The 18,217-nt window shown below is 40.8% G+C and overlaps 1 protein-coding gene across 1 annotated transcript in view; it reads right to left on the bottom strand.

Moving 5' to 3' along the window:
- Window positions 1–10,533: 10,533 nt before the first annotated feature.
- CCDC14 (coiled-coil domain containing 14) overlaps window positions 10,534–18,217 on the bottom strand; it is a 56,701-nt gene continuing 49,017 nt past the window's right edge. The window contains exon 13 of the mRNA XM_047735172.1: window positions 10,534–10,663. Within this exon, the coding sequence (XP_047591128.1) occupies window positions 10,660–10,663 (4 nt within the window). The 3' untranslated portion in view covers window positions 10,534–10,659. The remainder of the gene's footprint in view (window positions 10,664–18,217) is intronic.

Here is an 18,217-nt window from a genome sequence, read left to right as displayed (position 1 = left end):
TACAGCCTTTTTAGAAGGCAATTTGGAAAGATCTGTTTTTAAGATTTGATTTATTTATTTATTTGTCAGAGAGAGAGAGTGAGCAAATGCAAGCAGAGTGGCAGGCAGAGGCAGATAGAGAAGCAGGCTTCCCGCTGAGCAAGGAGCCTGATGCGGCACTCGATCCCAGGACCCTGGGATCATGACCTGAGCTAAAGGCAGTGGCTTAATCGACTGAGCCACCCATGCGTCCCTGGAAAGATCTGTTTTTAAAAATGTATACATCTTGGGGGCCCCTAGGTAGCTCAGTGGGTTAAAGCCTCTGCCTTCAGCTCAGGTCATGTTCCCAGGGTCCTGGGATTGAGCGCCGCATCGGGCTCTCTGGTTAGTGGGGAGCCTGCTTCCTTCTCTCTCTCTCTCTCTGCCTGCCTCTCTGCCTACTTGTGATCCCTGTCTCTCTGTGTCAAATAAATAAATAAAATCTTTAGAAAAAATGTATACATCTTTGACCCAGAAATTCTACTCCAGGGATGCTATGCCTTAGAAACAGAAGTAGAAACTCATAAGGCTGCATGACAATATGATTACTATGGGAGTGTTCATGGGGACCCCAGACTGGAGACAAAGTGAATCACAGCAGATTTAGTAGATTGGTCCATTCTCCTTTCTAGGTGCCCCTTTTCTTGTGTGTCTTTCTATTTTGCAGAGGCTGGAAAGCTAAACACGTATTTCCTAGACTACTTTCAAGCTAGTGTTCTAGAGTGTGATGTAATGTCGCCAATCATTGGTGCCAGCGCAGTATGGCATAGGTCTGGAGTCAAAAGTTCTGGTAGTAGCTACCTGATCCCCTGGGGGACAGGTTCTGTGGGCCTGTGGTGGGAGACATTTCTGGAGACCCAGCCTAGAGCCTGCTACGTGGGTCCCTCTAATACTTTTATTTATAAGTCCTGAGCTCCCCACATTAAACCCTTTTCTACTTAAGATAACTAGTTCCTATAATATACAATGAACCAATTTGTTGAATAAATTGTAGGTTTTTTTCCATATCATGGACTATAAAGCAGCCATTGAAAAGAATAAATTGGATGCATACTAATGAATTTCCGGCCATCCAGAGGGATTGTCATAAGTTCTTCTAAGTGTGAGGGGGAAAAGTACAGGAAAATGAGTATAACATGACCCATTTTTGTAAAACAATGATCAACTCCCTGAAATCTCTATGAAGAGCAGGAACAGCAGGATCTATATAGGATTTTATGAGCATGGAGAAAATACTGGGTTATGAACATAGGCTACAGGTTAGGGAATAGGAGAGGCATTGATATGGGAAGAGGAGGTGGAGAGGGAAGATGCTGATGAAAAAAATAGCAAGCAAGATGTGATCCTACATATATAAGTTTACTTACGTGTATATATATCGTATGCATAATGAATGCTTGAAAGAATAACACATTAGTCTCATGTTGATGGGATTTTGGTGGAATTTACTTTCTACATCTACATCAAATTTCTACAATAATAATTTTTTTTAAAGATCTTATTTATGTATTTGAGAGAGAGAGAGAGAGAGCATGAGCTGAGGGAAGGGCAGAGGGAGAGGGAGAAGCAGACTCCCCACTGAGTGGGGAGCACCAATTCAGGGCTCCATCCCAGGATGGTGAGATTGTCACCTGAGCTGAAGTCAGCAGCTTAACTGACTGAACCACCAGGTGCCCTTCATTTGTTTTTTTGTATGATCTGAAAAAATAAAGGCATTTTCATTGTGGGGAAAAAAGGCAAAAAAAAAAAAAAAAAGAAAGAAAGAAAGTGATTTATCACAGTAGCAAAAGCTAAGGTACTTGTGAATAAATCCCACAAAATTATAACAAGATCTTTATGGGGCAAATAAATGGAGCAGGAACAATATTAATGGATTAAAGTTCTCAATATAATAAAAATGGCATTTCTCCAAATTAAGCTATAAATTCAAAGCAATTCCAATAAAATCTCAAGAGGATTTTCACAGAGCTTGACAAACTGATCTCTGAATTGACACAGAAGAGTAAAGGGCCCCAAATAGCCAAGACAATTTAGAAGATGAATAAGGAGAAAGGATCACCCTATCAGATATCAAGATGTTATAAATCTGCAATAATTAAAAGCATCGTATTGCACAGAGGCAGATAATGCCTAAACGAAATAGACTTGAGAGAGTAGCAACAGACCCACAAATACTGCAGAAACTGGTGAGGGACAGGTGACATTACATAGCAGTGCAAAGGACAAGATGGCAAACAAATGTAGGTTGCTGGCCCCTTTCCAGAATTTACCTTAGAATTGCTACAGAAGTGATGGATGGATTAATGAATAAGAGAATTCAGGAAGAATGGAAGTGGTTTTGTTCCAATATGTATATGGGAAATGGTAGCTTAGAATAAAAGAAGGTCAGGCAGAAGGCAGGTTGTAGAAGAACAATTTTATTGTCTTTTCTTCCTTCCTCCACACTGTTCTGGGTGAGTCACTGCTCCCCTCAACACCTCTGTGGGGCAGAAGTAATGCCAGCACAGTGCTACTTGATATAAGAATAATAAGGGGCACCTGGGTAGCTTAGTGGGTTAAAGCCTCTGCCTTTGGCTCCGGTTGTGATCCCAGAGTCCTGGGATTGAGACCCACATGGGGCTCTCTGCTCAGCGGGGAGCCTGCTTCCTCCTCTCTCTCTCTCTCTCTCTCTGCCTGCCTCTCTGCCTACTTGTGATCTCTGTCTGTCAAATAAATAAATAAAATCTTTAAAAAAAGGAATAATATTATGGCAGAGCTGGGATCTGGCTGGTGGAGAGTGGCTAACAACAGGTGTAGGTCAATGTTTTTGACCCCTAAGCAGTCCTTACTCCTCTCCCAATCCTAAGAGAGGAAACTCTTGAAAAAGTGGTGAGGGAGGACACAGGAAAAGCCAATTCTTGTGGGTAGGTAAATAGGGAGTGATCACATCTAGACTGAAAACAAGTCATCAGTTTAAGGACTATTTCCTGCCCTTATGACCGACACCTCACAACATCATATACGTTGTATGAATTCAAGAGAGGTCTTAGAGTATGGATTTCAGTCTTTTCTCCCAGGTATGCATTCCCTGTCTAGGTAGCTAGTATTCCCAAGGTAGTGTGAAATTATATGGAGAAGCAATGATAAACAATGTGCACATACTTAATGGTCCACGCTAAAGGGAACAGAATCAATAGATCAGACAGGCAAAGATTTAAAAGAGACATAATAAATATATTGAACAAGATAGGGGAGAGTATTAGAAATATGAAACAGGAACAAGCAATTATAAGGAAGAACAAACTGTTCCTCTAATATAACAACTGACATTAAGAATTCAGTAAAAGAATTTGTCAGCAACATAGCTATAGGTGAAGAACAGATTAGTGAGATGAAAGACCAGATCAGGAAATTTTTCACAACTTTAGACAAAGAGATGGCAGAAATGAGAAAAGTTAAGAGACATGAAGGTTTGAAGTAAAAACTTAGTAGAGATCACAGAAAGAGAGAGGAAAACAGATTACAACAAAATACTGGGAGAAATATTGACTGAGAATTTTCAAGGATTAGAAAAATATGTAAGATTATTGATTTAAAGAGCTCATAGAGCACTAACTGGAGACATTAAAAAACATATAGACACACATACAACACTGTCTTATTCTTTAGAGTGAAACAAGATCAAAGCCAGAGAAAATTCTAAAGGCTTCTAGAGAAAAAAATTATATCAACCTAGAAGCAGTAAGGATCTGTTCTGTGACAGGCTTCTTGATGGCCACATTGGGAGCCAGAAGACAACAGTGTAGTGTCATATGCAAAGTGTTGAGGGAAAATAAACCTGAAGGTAGGGTTTTATATCATAACTATGTTTTAAATTGATTGATTTTCCCTTCATTTCTTTTTTTTTTAAGAGATTTTTTTTTAAGATTTTATTTATTTATTTGACAGAGAGAGATCACAAGTAGGCAGAGAGAGAGAGAGAGAGGGAAGCAGGCTTCCTGCTGAGCAGAGAGCCCGATGCAGGACTCAATCCCAGGACCCTAAGATCATGACCTGAGCCAAAGGCAGCGGCTTACCCCACTGAGCCACCCAGGCGCCCTTTCCCTTCATTTCTGAGATGGCTTAATTTTTGCCTTTCATTTCTTCCCTAAGCTTTATTAGCTCCTGCTTCATCTCTTATTGTCTCATGTTGTCTCTAAAGTCTTGCTTCTTTGCTCAATGCTGTTGATTTGAGTAAACAGCTATTTATAATTCACTTTTAAAAATTTATGGTCAAGAGTATCTGGGTGGCTCAGTTAGTTAAACATCTGCCTTTGGCTCAGGTCCTGATACCAGAGTCTTGGGATCAAGTCCCACATGGGGCTCCCTGCTCAGCAGGGAGTCTGCTTCTTTGTCCCTCCCCTGGCTTGTGTGCACTCTCTCTCTCACTCACTCTTTCTATCTCTAATAAATAAAATCTTTAAAAAAATTTTTTTCGGCCAAATATTTAGCCACAACTTTTATTTACTCTCTGGCACCATTTTTCTGATGTGTTTTTAATGTACAGTTTCATTTTCCTATTTCTTTCATATGTTTCCCCTCAAAGTATTTTAGTTTAGATCCTCTGCTGGTCCTTCTTGATGACTTAGTTTTTGAAGCACATGAGGAAGGTTTCCCTGGATTGCCTATCTGCAGAATGCTTGTGTGTAAGAAGGGTTGGAATTTTCCTTAATACTCAAGCATTCTCTGCACTGATTTGTTTAGTGTTTCTTCTCCACATGGTAATAGGCATCTGGTTTCCCCCCAATGGATCTTTTTCCCACGTCATAAACTAAGGATTTAAAACTTCTCTCGTTGGGTGAGCTGTTCCTCATTGAGAAAGTGTGTGCTTTGCTAGCTCTTTCTGTATCTGGAGTCCTAGCATCTACGCTATATTCCCTCTCATCTGCACCCTGCCTGAACACCCCCGCTTTTGGCAGTCCTAATCTGTGGCTTGTTTTAGAGTTGTCTCCTACCTTCCCCCACAGATGGAGTCTGTACTCCTCTTGTTCATTTTGATTTCTACAAAAGGGAAAAGGGCAACTGTACACTACCATTTTCACATTGACATCCAATGGGAACTGTTAAGTGATGAAATATTGTTTAAAAGGGTGAAATTAAAATATTCGAGTCCTCAGACGGGCAGCACAAAAATTTACTCTTTGAAAGTGACATCACCCAGGAGAAAAATAAGCAGGGAGGACACCTAAGATATGAGTACTAAAAGAAGAAAGAAACAACAGCAATGCAAAGCTAAAATTCTGTAGGATGCCAACATGGTTTGAGTGTCTGTCAGACCTACAGGCCTAGTTCCTTTGCTATTGGAAACTCCTCCTTGGAAAACAGCATTTTGAGCTGGAGAGAATTTGAGATCATATCTCCACATTTGGCAGTTTTGGGGGCCTTGGGTCCTTCAAAGGCACACTTTATCTAATTTACCTTTACAGGCTCAGTGTGTAGCACACAGCAGAGATATGATAAATCATAAATGAAGGTCACATGGAATATGAAGACAGTCTCTTGATCAACTAACTTGTGATCCAGAGCTCTTGCTCTTCTAATGCACCATAATTAAAATAAACCTATCCACAGACTTAAATATCATTGCCTCAGTGTCTTATACTCATTAATGATCTATCATGACTTTTTCCTCAAACTTTGGCCAAAGATACAAAACTACAATTTAAACTCTCATACTCTTTCTGGGTAACTTAAGGGTTGAAGGAGTTGCTTTACATGTTAGTCATCCATTATTACAGAAATCTGATCAGATGGATTTTTAATCCAATTGGGATGGGGGGGAAGAGGTGATGACAGAGGCTCAGTTGTCTAGTGAAAAAAAAAAATGATCATTAGCTTTGTGGTGGGGGAAGAATGGAGGGGTGGCATATAGGCCATTGCTGTAAATAGTGAAGACCTACTTACTCAAATATTTATTTATTGACTTGCTCTAGTTTGTGTCTCATCTTCTACCAATCTCCCTATCCTAAGACAGCCAGTCTGATGGTACTGACCTAAAAAAAAAAAAAATTAATTTTCTCTCCATTCATTGAGGTTCTGGATTTGAAAACTTATTTTTCCTTTACTCCTTTCTTCTCTCCAAACCACAAACAAACTACTACCCTCCAAGAGGGTCTGTTCTGCATGTTTTGGAGCTGCTGACTTTGAAAATATTTGATTCTGTTATCCTACCCCATTCTGGGCCTAGAGCTCACAGCCAAGTGCAGAATAATCTGGAAAGGATGGTAGGGTAAAAAATATGTACCTTGGCTGTGTGCTCTCTTCTGAGCAGTGGACTTTTCTTGTTATAGATCTGAACAAGTGTGTAAGCCTACAGCTCCAAAGGGGACCAAATTTCCCCCCTGGATATAGTTTGTGATACCTCTATGTATCTTCTTGAAGTGCCCATGGAGAAATGAACCCTTTTACCCTCTGGGCAGAGCAGATGGTAGTGCTGGGGTCCTAGAAATGTCAGAACTCACTGTGAATGCCAGTGTCGATAGGAGAAAAACTCATGGAATTTTCTCCATCTACTTTAAACACAAGCTTTTTTTTTTTTTCCTAAAGATTTTATTTATTTGAGTGAGAGAAAGTGTGCGTGAGAGAGCAAGTGAGCATGAGGGGGTGGGAGAGGGCAGAGGGAGAGGGAGAAGCAGGGTCCCTGCTGAGCAGGACTTGAGATCATGTCCTGAGCTGAAGGCAGATGATTAAACGACTGACCCACCCAGGAGTCCCTAAACACAGGTTTAAATCGTGATTTTTGATGGAATTGGCCAAGTGACAGGTGGGAGGATTGTTTTACTAATATTATGCCACATGCTAAACAGATTTTAAAAACATTGTGTGCCTTACATAAAGCAAAAGTAAAACCTTGAGTATCTAGTACAGTATATACACATGCATGTGGATCAATTATATATATAGTGATAGTATCTTCTATTTAGTGTTCACAATTCACAAGGCAGTTTTTACTTATCTTATTTAATTCTTATTATAAATTCCAGAGGAAAATTCCTTATTAGACTATACTAGTAGAGAAAGAAAGGCACACAGCTAGATTCTGGTGGCAGATTTGGGACCCCTAGGGCCCAAGTGGTCATGAGAGTTAGCTGCTATCAGGGAGACAAAAGAGTAAAGAAAGTAGGCTGAAAAAATCAGCATATCTGTTCAAAGAATTAGCTGTGCGGTTTTGATATTTTTTGGTTTTAGTTTCCATATTCTAAAAATGAGATCGGACTAGAGAATCAATCATAAGGTCCCTTTTACCTGTAAAAGTCCTGTAAAAAATAAAGCAAAAATTATCCACAACCTTTTTTATACCAGGAGTACTTCAAACTTCTGAGTAGAGAATATTAATAGAAATGGTGATGTTCAAAAGTTAGTCCTGAGAAAGAATTAATAGAGATACCAGTAATATTGCAACTTTTTTTTTTTTATCAATAGGTGGCAAATAATGACCTCCCTTCTATAAATCTTCTCTAGAATTGGCAAGACCATTCTGTTGATGGGGAAAAATGATCTGTGTACTTCATATAAAGTTCTAAATACCCTGAGCAGTAGTCGAAATTGAAAGATGCCTAGTCAGAATGCTAGACTGCAATTATTCAATGGGATGTCAAATCATGGGGTCACCAAAGAACTTTCAGTCAAATCCTCACATTTTGTAACTGTAAAATAAGGTTCACACAGAAAAACAGTAGCAGAACCTGAACCTAGGTCTCCTGGTTCCATCTGCCTCTTTTCACCATTCTTTGAGGCCTTTAGCAGACCTGGCTTCACAGGTGAGTCTGTGATTAAGTGTGAACTTGGCCTCTGGGGCAGCTGAGACCACTTACTTGGTCAGAACCTGAGCTTTGAGGAACGGTTCATTTCTAACCAGACTGGAAGGACCTGGGCTGCCCTGAGCTGTCCTAACATGATGCCACTCAACACCAAGAATGACAATGCGAATACCATCTAGAAAGAAACTATAGCCCTAATATGATTTGTAATGGAATATAATGGCCAAAACGTTAATAAAATCATAGGAAGTGGTAATCTAACTGTAATCTTTTTTTTTTTTTTTTTTTTTTTGTCAGAGGGAGAGAGAGAGAGGGAGGGAGAGCGCGCGCACAAGCAGGGACAGTAGCAGGCAGAGGGAGAAGAAGACTATCAGCTGACCGGGGAGCCAGATGCGGGACTCAGTCCCAGGACCCTGGGATCATGTCCTGAGCCAAATGCAGACGTTTAACTGACTGAGCCACCCAGGTGTCCCTCTCACTAGGGGCTTGATAACTTGATAACAATTCTGCTTGATAACATCACATCTGGAGTTTCTCTGCTCATGGCTGGATTTAAGTTTTAAGACACTGACAAACTGGAGGACATCAAGCCAGGGAAAGCAGGACAGTGAGAGCTCCTTCAGTGTTGTAAGTCACTGATTATGTAGTGCCCTGGCTTTCAAAGTGCTTTGCTCCATTTATCCCTCCCACAAACTGGTAAGGTAGGCTGGTAGGATAAATTATCCCTGCAACGGTGACAGAATTAAATAAATGTTTCACCCTATATCTCCCCCCCCCACAAATATTAAAAAATCTGTGGCTTCTTCACAACACCAGTAGTGTGTGGATATTTGCTAAACAAGTGAATTTTGCTTCAGAAGTTAACAATGGGAATAAAGAATAAAAAATACAGGGAAGCTAATGACAGGAGCTTAGGTATGTGTAATAAAGCTACAGACTGTTGCGTGAACTTACCAACACCAATGGAAAATCAAGTGAAGCCGAGATGACCATTTGCCAGGGACTTAGCAAAGTCCAACACTTGTTATTAACTGTCTACTATATGATAGGCACCAAATGCCATAAGAGGTGTCAAGTATGGGGGCACCTAGGTGGCTCAGTGGGTTAAAGCCTCTCTCGGCCTTCGGCTCAGGTCATGGTCCCGGGGTCCTGGGATCGAGCACCACATGGGGCTCTCTGCTTAGCGGAGAGCCTGCCTTCCCCCTCTCACTCTGCCTGCCTCTCTGCCTACTTGTGATCTCTCTGTCAAATAAATAAATAAAATCTTTAAAAAAAAAAAAAAAGAGGTGTCAAGTATGAACAAATGCTGGTCCCTGCCCTTAAGAAACATACAGAGAGGGGAGTCTGGGTGGCTCAGTCAGTTGAGTGTCTGCCTTCGGCTCAGGTCATGGTCTCGGGGTTCTGGGATCAAGTGCCAGGCTCCTTGCTCAGCAGGGAGCCTGTTTCTCCCTCTGCCTGCCACTCCCCCTGCTTGTGCGGTCTCTCTAACAAATAAATAAAAATCTTAAAAAAAAAAAAAGCAAGCAGCATACAGGGTAGGAGAGGTTGACATGGAAACAGATAAATGCATCAACAGAGGCATATACAAAGTACAGTAGTAGTTCCATGGGTTTGAAAAATGAGTAATAGGTCCAGAGGAATGAAAGGGTGGTCCAGGCAAAAGGAATACATATGGTGCACTTGAGATCCTACCAGTTGCAGGTATCACTGTAGAATGGATTCCCTCTTTGGTTATAATGAGATAGATGACTTTTATTAAAGTCCCTTCAAAAACTCAACTTAAGCCCTTTATAAATACCTAACATCAGGGCGCCTGGGTGGCTCAGTGGGTTACAGCCTCTGCCTTCCGCTCCTGTCATGATCCCAGGGTCCTGGGATCAAGCCCCACATCGGATTCTCTGCTCAGCAGGGAGCCTGCTTCCGTCTCTCTCTCTCTGCCTGCCTCTCTGCCTACTTGTGATCTCTGTCAAATAAATAAATAAATAAAATCTTAAAAAAAAAAAAAAAAGAAGTCCCTAACATCTTACCATCTCTGATAATTCTCAGGAAGGTCCTGTTCAGGCCAGCTGCTTTAAAAAAAAAAAATGTGCCCAGTTCTCTACAAGTGGTATACTACAACATCAAAATATAAGGCAAATTTAAGCAATTCTGAGCAGAAGGAAACTGAGAGTTAACAGATCTAAAACATGATTAAGGGAGTGTTAGCTCACAAATCAAATCCAGCTTTATCTGGTGACATGCTTAAATTCTAGATTGCTAAACATAATTTTTGAGAAGGGGCTTCTTAATTAAATAATGGAAACTTAAGTCAATTCTGTCATCTTTGGCCTCTTTCCATTTTTTTCCTTCACAGTACTTAACACTCACGTTCCTTTTCTTGTGTCCCACTATAATGTAAGCTCCTCGAGGGCAGAGAAGATCGTATTTACTGTTGTATTCTCAGAGCCCAGAACAGTACCTGGCAAATATTAGAGCTTTCATTTCATTTATTCATTGAATGAAGGAATCTTTAGCTGAAGAGGTCGCCCCACAATGTGAGGAGTAAATACTTGGTAAATTGTGACTTGGCCACGTGCCCTTTCTATCTAACTGGGCATTGCAATTCTGCCCTCCTTTCCAAGGGGTTGAGGCAGCCTTTATGAATTTTAAGGCACTTGACATAAATGTCATTAGTGAAAAGAAAAGATTTTTGCAAGATTAACTCAACTCCAAGGGGGAATAAAGGAAGAATGTGTACGAAGTACTTCTTGAGTTTTTTTATCCCTTAGGATCTCTAAACTTGGTCACAGAACCATCTTTGGTATTTTGGTATTTTCTTTGGTATTTTCATCACAAATACCAAATCCATTGTGACGTTTGTACATTACCTACACTAATCCAAGACAGGACAGAACAGTGACAAAATGCTTGAGGACAATTCTTTCCCATCCTACACCCAATATTTATCAAGGAGACGCTGAGTTCACTCTGTCAAGAGGCTGGGGGATACTCCACTACTTTGCTTTTCACACTCTGGAACATCTGAAATGGCTTTGTGAAGAGGCTGGGATTTGGAGCCAGACTGACCCTTCTGAGACTATGAAGAGGCAGTTACACTAACTTCTTGCATGAGGATCTAAAGAGGACTACTGAGAACAGGCATACTTTCTCTCCTTTTTATCCCACTCTTCCATTATCAGTACTGTTATCAAGACTTGGAACTTGACCACGAACTTTTTCATTTGAGATGTTGCTCAGTGTGACTTAAACTGATCAAATTGAAGAACTTGGAGTCATCTTTGATTTCTCTCTTTCATTTTCTGTTAAGTCACCAAGCCTATTGAAAAATTTTCTGTTTGTTTTTCCTTTTTCACCTTTATTGCCAAAGGCTTGTCAATTTGTCTGGTCTACTGCCACAGCTTTCCAGGAGGTTTTCAGCCTCCCCCACCTCTACTCTTTGTGTACAATCACTCTATGCAACTTTGAGAACACCCAGTTTTATCTGGTGGTCCTCAATTAAAAACAAACCATCACCACCAAATATACCCAAACATTTAAGACTTCATGGTTAATGGTTACTCCTCAGCCTGGAGCTCAGGACATTCTAGTCTGTCCCTAACTCTTCTAATTGTGCTCATCATCTACTGCTACCATTATCATATACAGTTGACCCTTGAATATAGGTTTAAACTGTGCAGATCAACTTATACATGATTTTCTGGTAAATATAATATCTCATTGTGAATATATTTTCTAGTCCATGTGATTTTCTTTGCATTTTTTCTAGCTTAGTCTAAGAATACAGTATAATAATGCATATAACAGGAGGAGTCAAGATGGCGGAGAAGTAGCAGGCTGAGACTACTTCGGGTAGCGGGAGATCAGCTAAATAGCTTATCTAAAGATTGCAAACACCTACAAATCCAACGGGAGATTGAAGAGAAGAAGAACAGCAATTCCAGAAACAGAAAATCAACCACTTTCTGCAAGGTAGGACTGGCGGAGAAGTGAATCCAAAGCGACGGGAAGATAGACCGCGGGGGGAGGGGCCGGCTCCCGGCGAGCGGCGGAGCAACGGAGCAAAATCAGGACTTTTAAAAGTCTGTTCCGCTGAGGGACATCGCTCCAGAGGCTTAACTGGGGTGAAGCCCAGGCGGGGTCAGCGCGGCCTCAGATCCCGCAGGGTCGCAGAAGGATCGGGGGTGTCTCAGTGTCGCAGAGCTTACCGGTATTAGAACGGGGAAGCCGGCTGCAGAGACAGAGCCGAGGAGTGACTCTCAGCTCAGGGTTGCCTTGAACCGGTCGCAGGCTCGGTCAGCTCGGAGCGCGGCCGGAGGCCAGGGTGACGAGAGTCATTTGGCACTGTTCTCTGAGGGCGCACTGAGGAGTGGGGCCCCGGGCTCTCAGCTCCTCCGGGCCGGAGACCGGGAGGCCGCCATCTTTATTCCCGTCCTCCGGACTCTACGGAAAGCGCTCAGGGAACAAAAGCTCCCGAAAGCGAACCCGAGCGGATGACTCAGCGCGGCCCCGGGTAAGGGCGGTGCAACTCCGCCTGGGGCAAAGACGCTTGAGAATCACTACAACGGGCCCCTCCCCCAGAAGATCTACGGGAAACCCAGCCAGGACCAAGTTCACCGACCAAGGAGAGCGGCGGAATTCCAGAGGAGAAGAAAGCAAAGCACGGAACTCATGGCTTTCTCCCCATGATTTTTTAGCCTTGCAGTTAATTTAATTTTTTTTTCTTTTTCAATTTTTTTTCTTTTTCTCTTCTTCTGCTAAATTTTTTTTAACTTTTACCGTTTTCTTTTTTTAACGTTTTTTAAATAGTTTATCTAATATATATATATTTTTTTCCTCTTTTTATATATTTTTTTTTATCGGCTTTCTTTTTTTTTAATAGTTTTTTTTTTCTTTCTTTCTGAACCCCTTTTTATCCCCTTTCTCCCCCCTCACAATTCAGGATCTCTTCTGATTTGGCTAAAGCATATTTTCCTCGGGTTGTTGCCACCCTTTTAGTATTTTACTTGCTCCTTCATAAACTCTTATCTGGACAAAATGACAAGGCGGAAAACTTCACAACAAAAAAAAGAACAAGAGGCAATACCAAAGGCTAGGGACCTAATCAATACAGACATTGGTAATATGTCAGATATAGAGTTCAGAATGATGATTCTCAAGGTTCTAGCCGGGCTTGAAAAAGGCATGGAAGATATTAAAGCAACCCTCTCGGGAGATATAAAAGCCCTTTCTGGAGAAATAAAAGAACTAAAATCTAACCAAGTTGAAATCAAAAAAGCTATTAATGAGGTGCAATCAAAAATGGAGGCTCTCACTGCTAGGATAAATGAGGCAGAAGAAAGAATTAGCGATATAGAAGACCAAATGACAGAGAATAAAGAAGCTGAGCAAAAGAGGGACAAACAGCTACTGGACCACGAGGGGAGAATTCGAGAGATAAGTGACACCATAAGACGAAACAACATTAGAATAATTGGGATTCCAGAAGAAGAGGAAACAGAGAGGGGAGCAGAAGGTATATTGGAGAGAATTATTGGAGAGAATTTCCCCAATATGGCAAAGGGAACAAGCATCAAAATCCAGGAGGTTCAGAGAACCCCCCTCAAAATCAATAAGAATAGGTCTACACCCCGTCACCTAATAGTAAAATTGACAAGTCTTAGTGACAAAGAAAAGATCCTGAAAGCAGCCCGGGAAAAGAAGTCTGTAACGTACAATGGTAAAAATATTAGATTGGCAGCAGACTTATCCACAGAGACCTGGCAGGCCAGAAAGAGCTGGCATGATATATTCAGAGTACTAAATGAGAAAAACATGCAGCCAAGAATACTATATCCAGCTAGGCTATCATTGAAAATAGACGGAGAGATTAAAAGCTTCCAGGACAAACAAAAACTGAAAGAATTTGCAAATACCAAACCAGCTCTACAGGAAATATTGAAAGGGGTCCTCTAAGCAAAGAGAGACCCTCAAAGTAGTAGATCAGAAAGAAACAGAGACAATATACAATAACAGTCACCTTACAGGCAATACAATGGCACTAAATTCATATCTCTCAATACTTACCCTGAATGTTAATGGGCTAAATGCCCCAATCAAAAGACACAGGGTATCAGAATGGATAAAAAAACAAAAACCATCTATATGTTGCCTACAAGAAACTCATCTTACACCCGAAGACACCTCCAGGTTTAAAGTGAGGGGGTGGAAAAGAATTTACCATGCTAATGGACATCAGAAGAAAGCAGGAGTGGCAATCCTTATATCAGATCAATTAGATTTTAAGCCAAAGATTATAATAAGAGATGAGGAAGGACACTATATCATACTCAAAGGAACTGTCCAACAAGAAGATCTAACAATTTTAAATATCTATGCCCCTAACGTGGGAGCAGCCAACTATATAAACCAATTAATAACAAAATCAAAGAAACACATCGACAAGAATACAATCATAGTAGGGGATTTTAACACTCCCCTAACTGAAATGGACAGATCATCCAAGCAAAAGATCAACAAGGAAATCAAGGCCTTAAATGACACACTGGACCAGATGGACATCACAGATATATTCAGAACATTTCATCCCAAAGCAACAGAATACACATTCTTCTCTAGTGCACATGGAACGTTCTCCAGAATAGATCACATTCTTGGTCCTAAATCAAGTCTCAACCGGTATCAAAAGATTGGGATCATTCCCTGCATATTTTCAGACCACAATGCTCTAAAGCTAGAACTCAATAACAAGAGGAAATTTGGAAAGAACCCAAATACATGGAGACTAAACAGCATCCTTCTAAAGAATGAATGGGTCAACCAGGAAATCAAAGAAGAATTGAAAAAAATTATGGAAACAAATGATAATGAAAACACAACAGTTCAGAATCTGTGGGACACAACAAAGGCAGTCCTGAGAGGAAAATATATAGCGGTACAAGCCTTTCTCAAGAAACAAGAAAGGTCTCAGGTACACAACCTAACCCTACACCTAAAGGAGCTGGAGAAAGAACAAGAAAGAAACCCTAAACCCAGCAGGAGAAGAGAAATCATAAAGATCAGAGCAGAAATCAATGAAATAGAAACCAAAAAAACAATAGAACAAATCAACGAAACTAGGAGCTGGTTCTTTGAAAGAATTAATAAGATTGATAAACCCCTGGCCAGACTTATCAAAAAGAAAAGAGAGAGGACCCAAATAAATAAAATCATGAATGAAAGAGGAGAGATCACAACGAACACCAAAGAAATACAGACAATTATAAGAACATACTATGAGCAACTCTACGCCAACAAATTGGACAATCTGGAAGAAATGGATGCATTCCTAGAGACATATAAACTACCACAACTGAACCAGGAAGAAATAGAAAGCCTGAACAGACCCATAACCAGTAAGGAGATTGAAACAGTCATCAAAAATCTCCAAACAAACAAAAGCCCAGGGCCAGACGGCTTCCCGGGGGAATTCTACCAAACATTTAAAGAAGAACTAATTCCTATTCTCCTGAAACTGTTCCAAAAAATAGCAATAGAAGGAAAACTTCCAAACTCATTTTATGAGGCCAGCATCACCTTGATCCCAAAACCAGACAAGGATCCCAACAAAAAAGAGAACTACAGACCAATATCCTTGATGAACACAGATGCAAAAATTCTCGCCAAAATACTAGCCAATAGGATTCAACAGTACGTTAAAAGGATTATTCACCACGACCAAGTGGGATTTATTCCAGGGCTGCAAGGCTGGTTCAACATCCGCAAATCAATCAATGTGATACAACACATTAATAAAAGAAAGAACAAGAACCATATGATACTCTCCATAGATGCTGAAAAAGCATTTGACAAAGTACAGCATCCCTTCCTGATCAAAACTCTTCAAAGTGTAGGGATAGACGGCACATACCTCAATATTATCAAAGCCATCTATGAAAAACCCACCGCAAATATCATTCTCAATGGAGAAAAACTGAAAGCTTTTCCGCTAAGGTCAGGAACACGGCAGGGATGTCCGTTATCACCACTGCTATTCAACATAGTACTAGAAGTCCTAGCCTCAGCAATCAGACAACAAAAGGAAATTAAAGGCATCCAAATCGGCAAAGAAGAAGTCAAACTATCACTCTTCGCAGATGATATGATACTCTATGTGGAAAACCCAAAAGACTCCACTCCAAAACTGCTAGAACTTGTACAGGAATTCAGTAAAGTGTCAGGATATAAAATCAATGCACAGAAATCAGTTGCATTTCTCTACACCAACAACAAGACAGAAGAAAGAGAAATTAAGGAGTCCATCCCATTTACAATTGCACCCAAAACTATAAGATACCTAGGAATAAACCTAACCAAAGAGACTAAGAATCTATACTCAGAAAACTATAAAGTACTCATGAAAGAAATTGAGGAAGACACAAAGAAATGGAAAAATGTTCCATGCTCCTGGATTGGAAGAATAAATATTGTGAAAATGTCTATGCTACCTAAAGCAATCTACACATTTAATGCAATTCCTATCAAAATACCATCCATTTTTTTCAAAGAAATGGAACAAATAATCCTAAAATTTATATGGAACCAGAAAAGACCTCGAATAGCCAAAGGAATATTGAAAAAGAAAGCCAAAGTTGGTGGCATCACAATTCCGGACTTCAAGCTATATTACAAAGCTGTCATCATCAAGACAGCATGGTACTGGCACAAAAACAGACACATAGATCAATGGAACAGAATAGAGAGCCCAGAAATGGACCCTCAACTCTATGGTCAACTCATCTTCGACAAAGCAGGAAAGAATGTCCAATGGAACAAAGACAGCCTCTTCAATAAATGGTGTTGGGAAAATTGGACAGCCACATGCAGAAAAATGAAATTGGATCATTTCCTTACACCACACACGAAAATAGACTCAAAATGGATGAAGGATCTCAACGTGAGAAAGGAATCCATCAAAATCCTCGAGGAGAACACAGGCAGCAACCTCTTCGACGTCAGCCGCAGCAACATCTTCCTAGGAACATCACCAAAGGCAAGGGAAGCAAAGGCAAAAATGAACTTTTGGGATTTTATCAAGATCAAAAGCTTTTGCACAGCAAAGGAAACAGTGAACAAAACCAAAAGACAACTGACAGAATGGGAGAAGATATTTGCAAATGACATATCAGATAAAGGGCTAGTGTCCAAAATCTATAAAGAACTTAGCAAACTCAACACCCAAAGAACAAATAATCCAATCAAGAAATGGGCAGAGGACATGAACAGACATTTCTGCAAAGAAGACATCCAGATGGCCAACAGACACATGAAAAAGTGCTCCATATCACTCGGCATCAGGGAAATACAAATCAAAACCACCATGAGATATCACCTCACACCAGTCAGAATGGCTAAAATTAACAAGTCAGGAAATGACAGATGCTGGCGAGGATGCGGAGAAAGGGGAACCCTCCTACACTGTTGGTGGGAATGCAAGCTGGTGCAACCACTCTGGAAAACAGCATGGAGGTTCCTCAAAATGTTGAAAATAGAACTACCCTATGACCCAGCAATTGCACTCCTGGGTATTTACCCTAAAGATACAAACATAGTGATCCGAAGGGGCACGTGCACCCGAATGTTTATAGCAGCAATGTCTACAATAGCCAAACTATGGAAAGAACCTAGATGTCCATCTACAGACGAATGGATAAAGAAGATGTGGTATATATACACAATGGAATACTATGCAGCCATCAAAAGAAATGAAATCTTGCCATTTGCGACGACGTGGATGGAACTAGAGGGTATCATGCTTAGCGAAATAAGTCAATCGGAGAAAGACAACTATCATATGATCTCCCTGATATGAGGGAGAGGAGATGCAACATGGGGAGTCGAGGGGGTAGGAGAAGAGTAAATGAAACAAGATGGGATTGGGAGGGAGACAAACCATAAGTGACTCTTAATCTCACAAAACAAACTGAGGGTTGATGGGGGGAGGGGGTTGGGAGAGGGGGTGGGGTTATGGATATCGGGGAGGGTATGTGCTATGGTGAGTGTTGTGAAGTGTGTAAACCTGGCGATTCGCAGACCTGTACCCCTGGGGATAAAAATATATGTTTATAAAGCTGTAAAAAAAAAAAAAAAAAAAAAAAAAAAGAAAGAAAGGATGAATCCACAAGTTTTGTAGCAACATGGACGGGACTGGAAGAGATTATGCTGAGTGAAATAAGTCAAGCAGAGAGAGTCAATTATCATATGGTTTCACTTATTTGTGGAGCATAACAAATAGCATGGAGGACAAGGGGAGATGGAGAGGAGAAGGGAGTTGAGGGAAATTGGAAGGGGAGGTGAACCATGAGAGACTATGGACTCTGAAAAACGATCTGAGAATTTTGAAGGGGTGGGGGGTGGGAGGTTGGGGGCACCAGGTGGTGGGTATT

The sequence above is a fragment of the Lutra lutra genome, chromosome 1, assembly GCF_902655055.1.
Source record: "Lutra lutra chromosome 1, mLutLut1.2, whole genome shotgun sequence".
In the NCBI taxonomy this organism is placed as follows: Eukaryota; Metazoa; Chordata; class Mammalia; order Carnivora; family Mustelidae; genus Lutra; species Lutra lutra.
This window is presented reverse-complemented; position numbering and strand designations above follow the sequence as displayed.